This window comes from Lipotes vexillifer, unplaced genomic scaffold, assembly GCF_000442215.2.
Source record: "Lipotes vexillifer unplaced genomic scaffold, Lipotes_vexillifer_v1.1 scaffold22, whole genome shotgun sequence".
NCBI classification, from domain to species: Eukaryota; Metazoa; Chordata; class Mammalia; order Artiodactyla; family Lipotidae; genus Lipotes; species Lipotes vexillifer.
In genome coordinates this window covers 1,400,559-1,413,390 of record NW_006779050.1, presented here as the reverse complement: position 1 = coordinate 1,413,390, position 12,832 = coordinate 1,400,559, and the positions used below count along the sequence as shown (strand labels likewise).

The following is a 12,832-nucleotide window of genomic DNA, read 5'->3' as shown; positions in this document are numbered from 1 at the left end:
TTATAACTCTTCTCTGCTTTACGTTTCCAGGTCATTAAAACACCAATGACCAGCCAGAAGACCTTTGAATCTCTGGTAGACTTCAGCAAAACACTGGGAAAGCATCCTGTTGCTTGCAAGGTAGAGTATGGATAGCTTGGTAAGGGTGGGGTGGTGACTTTTCTCAGAACCTGACTTATTCCAGGTAGTATTCTTCCATAGTAGGATGGTGTGGGACGTGGGCCACTTTTGCTGCAGGCCTATCCGCAGGCTGTAAAGAGCAAGTTGCATCTAGCCGTGCTCCTAAGCCATGCTCAAGGCCATCAGGTGGGTAGTCTGCAATCCAAATGGAGCCATGGCTTCAGCTAAATTGAAAACTCGAATTTCTCTCTGGGTCTTGACTTTGGTTTCTTGATGAGTGGTTGTGTTTCCATCAGTGGTTTTTGTTACCTCATCAGCTTCAGCTTCTTCTGGGCCCTGAGGAACCAGAACCCTGTGTGCCAGGTACAGCCTGGTGGTACATGAATCCCGAACAGAAAACTAGGGCTTCCCTTTTGGAAAGAACACTTGCAGGTGATTAGGGAAATGGTGTGAGAGAGGTAGAGCCCGCCTCAACCAAGGTAGCAGGAAATGAAGCTGTTTCTCAGTGGAATGTTGCTTGTGATTTTGTTTGTGTTGTTTTGTTTTTCAGTAAGAAGTGTGGTGGGCGGAAAGCTTGCCTCCGGCCTTTTTCCCCTTTCTTGCGATTCCTGGTATTATGTGTGAAATTATCCCCGGGTGCTGTCACCTACTTTGTTTTGATTACCTCCAGTCTCTCCATTTGCCGCAGCTCCTCTTTAGTCCCCAGATTTAGGGACTGCGCTACTGCATGACTCGGCCGTGTTTCTGAAAGGACAGTTGTGTCACAGAATCCCATTACAGAGTTTTATAAATACGTTAATCTGCTTTTTTGACCATAATCATTTTATTAAAAAAAATTATTTTTAAAGAACTTTAAAAGGTTACTTTCCATTTACAGTTACTACAGAATATTGGCTCTATTCCCCATATTGTACAATACATCCTTGAGCCTACCTGATACCCAGTGGTTTGTATCTCCCATTCTCCCACCCCTGTATTTCCCTGTCCCCGCCCCACGGTAGCCACTAGTTTGTTCTCTGTTACTGTGAGTCTGCTTCTTTTTTGTTCTATTTACTAGTTTGTTGTATTTTTTAGATTCCGCATATAAGTGATATCATGTACAGTATTTGTCTTTCTCTGTCTGACTTCACGTAGCATAATGCCCTCCAAGTCCATCCATGTTGCTGCAAATGGCAAAATTTCATTGTTTTTTATGGCTGAGCAGTACTGCATTGTATATATATCATGTCTGCTTAAGCCAGTTGTCTGTTGATGGGCACTTGGGTTGTTTCCATGTCATGGTTATTGTAAATAGTGCTGCTCTGAATATTGGGGTGCATGTATCTTTTCAAAGTAGTGTTTTTGTTTTTTCGGATATATATCCAGGAGTGGAATTGCTGGTTGACTGTAATCTTTTAAATACCATTGTGGTTCTTCTCATACCATAGTTTTGCTTTCTAAAATAGTCTCAAGTTTGAACTCAAACTTCAAATCTTGTATTAACCCATGAAAACTCAAATTGTTCATGAATCATCTGAATCAGTCATCTGTCGATGTGGACCCCAATAGTCTTCCACCTGCCGGTCCCCCCAGTGGAGGTCTGTAGTGTTATATTAGGGAATCTCATTTTTTAACACTCATTTTTTTGGTTTAGTTTTATGGTTTTAAATATTTTGGATTAAAAAAAAATCACATTAATAACCAGAGGGTATGGTTGCACTTTTTCTTACCAGTTGATGCTTTGTTTGTGGCAGAAAGTAGTCATAATGTTAGAAGGGGCATCAGCTTGCAGCAGATGAAAAGCCAGGTATGAAAATGGAGGTGTGGGAACAAGCCAGGGATGGTCTTCAGCAGCACAGTCATTAATTCATGAAGAGTGGTGATTCGTTCTTCCATCAGACTGGCCATGGCAGATGCAGGCCTGGGAACTCTGGTCTCATAAAATTGCCCTTGTTACATCTCCTTTTAGGTGATACCTTAGGGCTTTTGGGGAGTCTTTCAGGGTCAGTTATTCAAGCTCTTGCTGAGGCACCCAGACGACAGAAGGCAATCACATAGAACAAGGGTCAGCAGACTTTTCTGTCAAGGGCCAGATAGTAATATTTTAGGGCTTATGGTCTCTGTTGCAACTACTCGATTCTACTGCATGGACCATACCAGCCGAGAAGTGTGGCTGTGTTCCACTAAAACTTTATTTACAACTGGATTTGGCCTGCAGGATTGTAGCTTACCAACACCCGACACAGAAGAATGGCATGAACGTGCCTGAAATGTGTCTTTCTTCCTAGTAAGACTTCACAGGGAAAGTGTGGTGTGAAAAGGTTAAGGCCATGGACTCTGGAGCCAGCCTGCCTGGGTTCACATCCTGGCTTTGGCACTTATTAGATGTGTAACCTTGGGCAAGTCACTTAACCTCTCTGTGCCTCAGTATCCTCTACCTCACGTAGAGGTAATAATAGTACTTGTCTCACAGGGTATTATGAGGAATAAATGAATTAATATTTGTAAAGCACTTAGAACAAACAATACCTGGTATATAATAAATACAGTAAAGTATATTTAATAAATATATGTGTATGAAAAATGTAAGGTGTATGATTATATAAAATTAAATTGCTTAATTAAAGGACTGTGTCTCTTTACATTCTACCAATATTGAGACTATCACTCTGCATCCTCAACAGCATTGAATATTATAATGGGGAAGAAACCTCTTGCCAATAATCTTACTGGCAACATGCTATTTTGTTCTAATGAATATTTCTTTAAATATTTTGTGAGTTTTAGCATGTTTTCCTTATTGAGTTCTATGAGCTCTTTATGTAAATGATTTTAAAATTCCATATATTATATATGGAGAAAATATTTTTCCCAGGCTGCTTTCTGATTTCTAACCTTGTATATGGTGTGCTTCATGTATTCAGGTACCCTACCCCATCCTGAATTTCTACAATAAACTTTTTGAAGTTGAAAAGCATTTTTGCCCTAGTTATTTTTTTAAAAATTTTTTATTAGAGTATGGTTGATTTACATTTCATTAGTTTCCGCTGTACAGCAAAGTGTATCCGTTATACCTATATCCACTTTTTTAGATTCTTGTCCCGTATAGGTCATTACAGAGTACTGAGAAGAGTTCCCTGTGCTATACAGTAGGTCCTTATTAATTACGTATTTTATATATAGTAGTGTGTATTTGTCAGTCCTAGTCTCCCAATTTATCACCCCCCCAACTTTCCCCCAGTAACCATAAGTTTGTTTTCTACACTTGTGACTATTTGTTTTGTAAATACGTTCATTTGTACCCCTTTTTTAGATTTCACATATAAGCGATATCATGGTATTTGTCTTTCTCTGTCTGACTTATTTCTCTCGGTATGAGATTCTCTAGGTCCATCCATGGTGCTGCAAATGGCATTATTCCTTTCTTTTATTCTAGCTGAGTAATATCCCATTGTATATATGTACCACATCTTCTTTATCCATTCGTCCATCGATGGACATTTGAGTGCTCCCATGCCCTAGTTATTAAATCAATATGGTTATATTAATATAGTCTTGCTTAAACTGATAAAGCTCTTTTGTGCATCTCTGTATTCCTGGGAGATGGGGTAGGCGTGGTTTCAGCTTGTCCAGAGTGAAAGGAGCTACAAATACTGTGGCTACGGTGTGCAGTCTGGTGAGTTGGAAGAGTAATGCAGGAGGCTGGGCGTCTTTAATTCAGATGTTTATGGAGCGTCCAGTGTGTGCTTGAAACAGGACACAAGGCCTGGGGCCAGGGTGCAGATTTCTTCCTGCAGGAGGATCACAGCCTTTTGTTAAAAGAGCGGGCTCCATTTACTTAGTTGAAATCAACTTCACATAAATACCACCAAAAAGTTAACCAAACCCAGCCTTCCCCACAAGCTTCCAAAAGAGATCAGTAGGTAGAATCCAGACCCCATACTAGGCCTCCAGGAGAGATGGTTAAGCATTTTAATGAGGGGGGAAATGAAGAAAGGAAGTGCAGTACAAGGAGTCATCAGGGTAGAGAGTCTTCGGTAGTGAGCTGTGAAAGGCCATCGATCTGTTAGCATCTGCTTGTTTGCCCCGGCACCTGTCCCCAGTTCCACCATCCCGTGCTGTGCGCTGGAGCCTGAGAAAATCCTGAGCAGCCGGGAGGTCGTGCTCCTCCGAGGAGTGTTCACGATGGACTGTTACTTTTTCTAGACTCCTGAAAGGGATGTGGGAGAGAAGAGGAGTAAAAGGACTGCCATTTGAGGGGGGGCTGTGTGCACAGCATTTTATGAGTTCTGATTTATCTTCACAACCTGTGAGGTGGAAGTTACTATTCCCGTTTCACAGATGATGAAACTGAGATTCAGAATGATGCAAGGTCAGAGAATATTAGAATTCGAGCCCAGATCTGCCTGCCCCCAAAGCCATGCTCTTTCTAGTGACCCCTCTGCCTTATCTGCCTTTATTTCAGGATCCGTGCAGTAGGGGCTTCTGGGGTACTATAATTGTTGGATAAATTGTCATGTGAGATAGAAGTGAGACTGTCTTGGTACCTTAAAACATTTTAAAAATGTATAGCTTGATAAATGTGGGTAACCGTCCAGGGTGATAAGGAGTGATCTGGTGACTTTACAAAAGATAAAGTTCACGGAAAATTCATTTGTCTACTGTTTTTCTCTCTCCTCTGACAGGATACTCCTGGGTTTATTGTGAACCGTCTCCTGGTGCCGTACCTCATGGAAGCAGTCAGGCTGTATGAACGAGGTAGCTGTCCCGACCCAGGCTGGGTGCAGCGAGTCTGGGAGTTCTCCCGCAGGGTCTGTGGGAAGGGATGGGCCATGAGGCGTAGGGGAGGAGCTTCTGTTTTCTGGCTCTGTGGAGCAGCCTGACCCTGGGCCCCTGTGCCTCTGTCACTGTGCTCCCAGGCCCCCCTGGATTCCCTCTGAGGTGGCTCTGGGACAGCCCCCCCACTACAGTCCCAGCCAGAGCAATCATAGGCCAACACGGATTTGTATCCTGGATCTCTGGTTAAAGGGTTTATTGCTTAAAATAATAATCATGATGATGATGATGATGATGATGATGTAGATGTAAAAATCACAGGGCCAGGAAACCTTTAAAATTCCCTAAGGTTCTAAAATTGTGACAGGAGAAGGGAAATGAGTTACAAGGCTGTTGTGTGACAAGGAATGTTTCCAACAGCCTTGTCCATCCTTACTGAGTGATGTTATGATGCATTTTTTTTTAACCTTAAGAATGGTCTGAAATGGTTTTTTCTCAATACTTTGTTGATTGACAAAGAATCATTTTCCCTGTTGCAGAAGTAGACTTGGGACAAGGTCCAAGGTTATAAAATGTCATGTATCCTCCTGCCTACCTTACCTACCACATTTCTGGAAAGGTAACTATCATGTCTGCTTCAAAGGCAAACAGGCCTTAATAGGACTGGATGAAAAGCAAGTGTAATTGTTCTCAATTACTTCATTTACAAATGCTTGCTCCTGAGAATGTCATTTTTGAAACAAAACATTCATACTAGCTCTTCCAGAGAGATGAAAGCATATTTTCTTCCTCAAAATCTGCTTTAAATATTAAAACTTTTCTCTGTGTTTTATGGAGGCATTTGCCTCACTTTTTGCTCCGAGATCAAACCAACACTTCTGTGTTTATCTATCAACAAATATGCCTAATTACACCTCAAAGACAGCATGAAGCATTTTGCCCTACTTTGAAAGGCAGAGGTTTTTTTTGTAATGTAATGTTTTAGAATATAGCATGTGGGTGATCCACCTCGTAATGGTGTCTTTCTCACTGAAACATGCTGTCACTTTGATATATTTTCAACTGAACCACATATCTGGTTGTAAGTTGAAAGTCATTTTCTTAGCTTCCACTTTCCTCTTACCAGCAGTGGTCCTTTTCTAAACAGATGGAGTCCCTTTATCCTTCACCATCACTAGCCACCTGGGAGGTGAAATTCAGAGGGGAGTCTGACCCCACAGGGGAAGTACTCTTACTTTGCCCTTGGCGGCGCTCTCAGTACCCTGGAGGTGCTGGGGGTCATGTCTGGCTGCTGTTTCCCAGGAAGCCACACTATGGTCTGGACTCCTCACACCTCAGGCTTCTTACCATGTCCCTTCTGCCACCTCAAGGTTCTGTCCTCATTCAGCCAGCGCAGGGGGTGCTCACATGCACGCCTGCCACCCCGCCTCTGTTAGCCTGCTCTGAGTGGCTGGCGGAACTGCATCCGTTCTTCTTTGAAACCTGAAGCCATTCTGGATTATCCTCTCTCGCTGCCATGTCTTTTCATTTGTCACTTTGGATTCCTCCCTGTCATCCTAGTCTCCCTGTGCCAGTCAGCCTGCCTTTAGTGAGGCTCCCCCAGGCAGCAAAGGATTTCCCGTTACCTCGTGTCTTTTCCAGACTGGTCTCCTCAAGTATTGTGTTGTCCAGGAGGGTGAGGAGACGTGCGTGCAGTGCTGCCCTCCCCCCACCCCGCCCCCGGGCTGCAGAGTCAAGCCGTGAAGGCAGTTCAGCCCAGCCTTTTCCGAACTCATTGTGGAGAATTTCTCTGGATGACACTGTCTTGGTCAGCTTGGGCTGCTATAAAAAATACAGCCATATAGATTGGGTGGCATATAAATGACAGAAATTTAATTCTCACAGTTCTGGAGGCTAAAGTCCAAATTTAGGGTGCCAGCGTGATTGGGTATCTATGCGAGCCCTCTTCTGGTTGTAGACTGCCTCGCATGGCAGAGAGCAGAGAGAGGAAACAGGCTCTCTTATGACTCTGAGAAGAGCGCTGATCCCATTCATGGGAGCTCTACCCTTGTGACTCTTCTAATCCTAATTCCTACAAGACCCCACCTCCTTATACCATCGCATTGGGGGGTAGTATTTCACCATGAATTTTGGGTCCATTACAAACAATTTTGGTATTCCCGAGGTAAGTGTGCCACTCAGACAGGTTGGTGGAATGCTGCTTTGAGTGGTAGAGGGTCATCAGAAGGATGTGTGTGGGGGGCGTTAGAACAGAGAATCGGCTCCGTCGTTGTCCACTCGGGCCTCCTGGGCAGCTGAGCGTCTTTCAGTGCACAGGCCCCCAGCGGCGCTTCTGTCAACTGCCTGTGGAGTCTAGCTGCGCTTCACTGCCCGCATCGCTGCTCTCTGGTGCTGGGAGCCTCCTTGCTTCTGTCGTGCCTTCCTCCCCAGTGCCCCGCAGCTTCTGTCCTCTCTCCTTACGTTGCTCTCATCATTCCCACTGTAACCGAGGCCTGATTGGTGGGCTCGGTCACCCTTGCCCCTGGGCGTCTGGGCTCTCTCTGCAGACCTTTGAGCAGACTGGTGCCTGGAGCAGACAGCTGCCCCCCGTCAGATGCCACTGTGACAGGGTCCGCTCTGGCAGCGTGGTGGGGCTGCATGGTTAGCTCTTCTCGGGTGACGCCCTGGGAGTGTCGTGAGCCTGTTCCCCAGGCACTGTGTGACATCCTGCTCACACTGTCACTCCCCCTCCCAGGACGTGTTCAGCGGTTCCATTGTAGCCTACCAAATACGGTGCCCTCGCCAGGGGGCCTTCTTTCTCCTCACCCTCTGCCTTCCTGTCATCACCCCACACCTTACTCCCACCTTCTCACAAGGCCCCACTGGACTGTCCCCAGCGCTCCAGGCTGGATGTGATCTGTGTTGTCGTAACTCTCTGTACACTTTGCTTCTCCTTCGGGGCATGTGCTACTCTCTTCCCTGCCACACGGCATGTGTCTCTCTTCTCCTACTGTACTCTTGTTTTCTGCGGCAGTATTTGGGTCCCCATCTTCATACCCCGCAAAGTGCTTGTGTAGGACAGGCTTTAGGTAGCTGTTGATGAATAAAGGAATGGTGGCTGCACTGCGGTTCTGATCTCTTTGCTGTGACTCTGGTTTGTTGTTAATGCCAAGAATGGTCGGTAGGTGGTGCTGATGAGCCGGCAGAAGAAGGCTGTTGGGACAGGTCCCAGGTTCTCAGGCCTGCAGAAGAGCTGGGAGTTCACTGAGGACGCCCTTCTTTGTTGTTCAGAGTTGGGGGCTCTTAGCTGGGGGTGGGGGTGGGTCCCGTGAGCCTCCTAAGGTTGATGCCGAATTTTGTGTATACGTGCATTTTCTTTGGAGAAGGTGTCAGGTTCCGAGTGAAGTGCTTGATTCTAAAGAGTAGGAATTATTGGTCTAAAATTATCATTGGTTAAAATTATTGGTCTATACCACGTGTTGTTAACTCCCACTTGGCACAACGGTCTGTATTTTATTTCTCTCTCTTTTCTTTTTGCCTCTTTTACCCTGTGTTACTCAGAACAGAATTTTTAGAATTATACTGACTTTGTAAAGCTTTTTAGATTTTTTTCCATGATGTGCTGTGTCTTCATATTATTTCAGTCAAGTGAGTCTCTGAATCTGGAATTACAGTTTTGACTCTAGGGTTTATTGTCTGTCTTGAATATTGATTTGATTAAATGGCTTTAGGTAAGTTGGAACCGTTATGCTATGAGATTTCTGTCCCCAGGGAGCCTATATTCTAATGAGGGGAGACAGCCTGTAGCGAATGAACCAATAGATAACACGTTAGGTTGTGACCAGTAATCCCCGAGAAAGATAAAGTCTAGGGGATGGCCGGAGTCCTAGCCTGGAGTCCTGACAGTTGCTAGTTTATATGCAGGGAGGAGGGGGAGGCTCTGATGCAGTGACACCTGAGCAGAGGTTCTGCGGATGGTGAGGACAGGTTACCAGTACACGGAGCATCCTGGGCTGTCGTTCCAGCATTCTGGCCCTGACACCACGGAAACCTCGAAGTCAAATGAAATCCTCTCGGCATAATCCACTTATCAGCTGCCGGCTTCTTTCTCACTCCTGCCTTTGCACGAGCTGTTCCTGCTCCCTGGAATGCCCTTCCCTGCCCCTCCCTGGGATTCTCTTCAGGACCGCCAGGACCCGGGCCTGGGTGGCAGTTGTGGTGAAGTCGTGGCAGTATGAGTAAATCTCTCCGTGATTGTGAGTCTTCATGAATCCTCAGCACTTGTCATGATGAAATTTGTGCTTTACACATCTGAATCCTCCCATTATACTGTGAACACTGGAGTGCTTGTCTTGTTTTTCTTTGTCTCATTCCAAGTCTCTGGTGCCTGATACATAACAGATATCGACAAAAGTTGAATGAATGAGTGAATGAGGCTGCCTGATAAGGCTAATGTGTATGTGATCATTTTTGCTCTCTTATGGCCTGAAGCTCAAATCATGGTTCTCAGGATCCTCTGGTTGACTAATCAGTGGAGTACTGATAATGTCTCCCGTGAAATAATTGGTTGGTATTTTAATCATCTTGAACCACCTTGAAATCCTTTGGCATTACCTTAGTACTTCATATGCTTTTAAAAATAGAGTCTTTATGCATGTTAAGTAGTTCTTGTTCCTCATGTCTAAAGATCTGAAATATTTAGGTTGTGAAATCTCTCAAGTCTTTTATAACTTTTTAATTGTATTTAGCTTTGGTATAATTGACCATTTCTTTATGCTTTGGAACAAAATTCTAGATAGACACTTGTGACAGGCTAGTCCTGATTTTGGAGAAAGGGACCAGGTTGTTCTCTATAAAGACCTCTGTGACCCAAGGACATTATGTGAAGGATAAAAATTCCAAGAAAAAAGCACTTGGCCCTTGACTCCTCAGCACACTTGCACACTTGCGTGGCAGTGCTCAGTCGGGTTTGGGCTTTCCTTTAAACATTATCGTGACTAAAGAGTTTGTGTGCATGTGATTCCAGTGGGATACTCATTACTTATAAAACCAGGAAATCTGGGAAAAGAAAAATATATATAATACATAGGAAAACCAAAAAAAGCCCACTTATCAGTCAAAAACATGTCCTCGCTTTAAAGGATATTTTAGTAAGTTATTCCAGAGAAGGTGATTCCCAATCCATTAGAAAGTAACTAATGTTTCCAGGCCACTGGGGCCTTCTCTCTCCATGAACAAGGTTGCGGTGCTCTAGAATTCACCTCACAGAGTAACTTCGTGGAGTAGCTTTGAAAATCTTGTGACCTATTTGGCATTTACCTCTAAGAAAAATCTTACCTAAGCCAGAGTTCCTGACTCCAGATGTTTTTTGAATGTGCAAATATGTAAAATGCTAGTAATTCAGGAACTCAGCACGTGACCAGGAGGATTCTGGGAAGGATGGTGGTGACTCAGCACTGCCCTCTTCTGTGTAGGTGATGCGTCCAAGGAAGACATCGATACTGCTATGAAGCTGGGCGCTGGGTACCCCATGGGCCCATTCGAGCTTCTCGATTATGTTGGGCTGGATACTACGAAGTTCATCATGGACGGTAAGAATTGGAATTCTCTGTTGTGTGTCTTTAATTGAGTTGAGGTAGTCTGTCTCAACTATGAATTAAAGTGTAATGCCTATTTAAACAGATAAGGAGTCTTAGTAGACCTTCCAAAGCCCTGCCCCACCAGCTTAAAGATTAAAGTGAAATGGCAGAAGGAAAAATGTGATTGCCTATTCTCCTCATAAGGCAACTTTTTTTTTAAACTTTTCATTTTGAAATAATTATAGATTCACAAGAAGTCTCAAATACAGCACAGACAGGGCCTGTGTACCCCTTTATATAGTTTCCCCCTGTGGTTCCATCTTATATCGTAACCACAGTACAGTATCAAAGCCAGGAAATTGACATTGGTACACAGTCATTCTATCACATGTGCTGATATGTGTAACCACTGCATTCAAGATGCACAACCATCTAAAAAAGGGTATGCATTTTACTGTAGTGGCTCTGAAGACAGGTTTAAAGTAGTAACCAAAATTGGGCTACCGAAGATGAATGTACCTCGTAATACCAGGTTGCACAAAGAATACTTACGGGAGGAGCAAGGAGGGCTCTGGTTTAAGCATGAACTTCTGAATTTTATGAGGGTACAAAATACCAGTGGCAGCAAATTCAGATTTGCTGAAAAGTCATTTCACTGTGTCACTGAGGGGTCCAGCCACCAGGTGAATGGGTTCTGTTTGTGACCCTGGACCTTTGGCATTAGCGAGTCCAAGGAAGGGGTCGGATGAACAGGACGGCCATTGGTAGAGCTGGGCCTTGAGCGGCGCGGCCTGGTGGCAGCACACCCGCTTTAGGGCTCATGCTCAGCCTTCCTTCTGCCTCTGCCGTTTTGGCCCGAGTGACACCAAGCCTGTGGGGCTCTCCCACATCAGAGTAAGGACGCTTCTCCCCACGCTCTGCCTCCAGACTTGCCCTGGAACGCCGAGACTTAAACCCAGCAATTCATCCGAAGCACTTTTCCCTCCTCTCAATAGGATGGCATGAAATGGATACAAAGAACCCCTTGTTTCAGTCCAGCCCATCCATGAATAAGCTGGTAGCAGAGAATAAGCTTGGCAAGAAGACTGGAGAAGGATATTACAAATACAAGTGATGCGCAGTGTCTCTGGCTCTGGGAGGAAGCCCCGTAAGCACATACCAACAGCTCCCCAAGCGCCCAGGGGAATGCTCTGTGGTCAGCCGTTCCCTCACACAGCACAGTCTGTTCGATGTGCGTTTGGATTGTAATCTATCTGAACTAATTATTTACAGTAGTTACAGTAATAGCCGATTCCTCCATTGAGAACTAATTCCCTTTTTAAGTCTGTTTGTTCATTTCTGTGTATTTTCTAAAAAGCTTTACACCTTAGGTGCCTTGGAGTAAACATTTATTTTGAACCTTGTCGTTTTTGTAAAGAGTGTCCTGAACCTGAACTCATTCACTTGTAACGAGAGCACCCTGTTGTCCATCGTTGCCACACGGGAGAGCCGCGAGCCGTTGCCTCGTCGTGGTGTGTCTGTGGAGGGCTGCATGAGCAGCACCTGCATCTCGCCTTCACCAGAACATGTGCTGCCTGCAGCCTCAAGCCTTACCCTACTTCGGGCGTGACGTCAGGTGTCACGCCTCAATTCAGCTCATCATCGAGATGCTGCTTCTGGATTGGTGGGAATACCTCCATGTGTTTTGTTTTTGCAGGAAGAGGTTTCATTCACCTCTGAAGTCTGAGTGGTTATTGTCTTTTTTTTTTTCATGAGAAATAATTGCTGCAGATTGACTCTAATGAAATGCAGTCTTTTATTCTGTGAAAATTTGAATTCAAATAAACATGTAAAATTTAAAGTCATAATATGCTTAAATGGTTATAAAAGTAAAGGTTGGTAATTTAGGCAGAAGCTGTGCCATCTTCTTTGGCCTGTAGTCACTTTTTTGAGTGGTAATGGAGGGGAAGGAGTGGCAGGAGAGGGTGTTCATGTACAACCTGCCTGCAGCTGTCACTCCAGATTTCTTACCCACAGAGCAAGAATAAGGGCACAGAAAACACTTTTTAAGGAACATCTGTTTCTTTTTTGCCAACAAAAAGAAACAGTGTAACATAAGCTTCTTTTAATCATTGGCTTGAGAAAGTGTCTTCCAAGATAGAATTTTGAAGCTGGAAAGAAATCAGAAACCCTGAGGTCCAGTGGCCTCATTAACAGAGAGCTGAAGTGATGTGCCCAAGGTCACCAGAAATTTTGTGGCGGAGCAAGGATTAGAACTAGGTGTCAATGATAAAAAAAAAAAAAATACAAAATAGCAAATTTGAAAATTTCAAACAGGACTGTCCCCAAAATGGGCATCCTTGTTTGGTATCCTGGGTCACGGTGCCAGTGGTTGAGAGATTTCCAGCCCCCTCCATTTC

General features: G+C 44.5%; 1 protein-coding gene across 1 annotated transcript in view; it reads left to right on the top strand.

Annotated features, from left to right (window-relative positions):
- The window catches only part of HADH (hydroxyacyl-CoA dehydrogenase), a 48,007-nt gene extending 35,730 nt beyond the window's left edge, over positions 1–12,277 (top strand). Inside the window, 4 exon segments of the mRNA XM_007452147.1 lie at positions 31–120; positions 4,785–4,857; positions 10,329–10,445; positions 11,429–12,277. Of these exon segments, the coding sequence (XP_007452209.1) occupies positions 31–120; positions 4,785–4,857; positions 10,329–10,445; positions 11,429–11,547 (399 nt within the window). The 3' untranslated portion in view covers positions 11,548–12,277.
- The last annotated feature ends 555 nt before the right edge of the window (positions 12,278–12,832 follow it).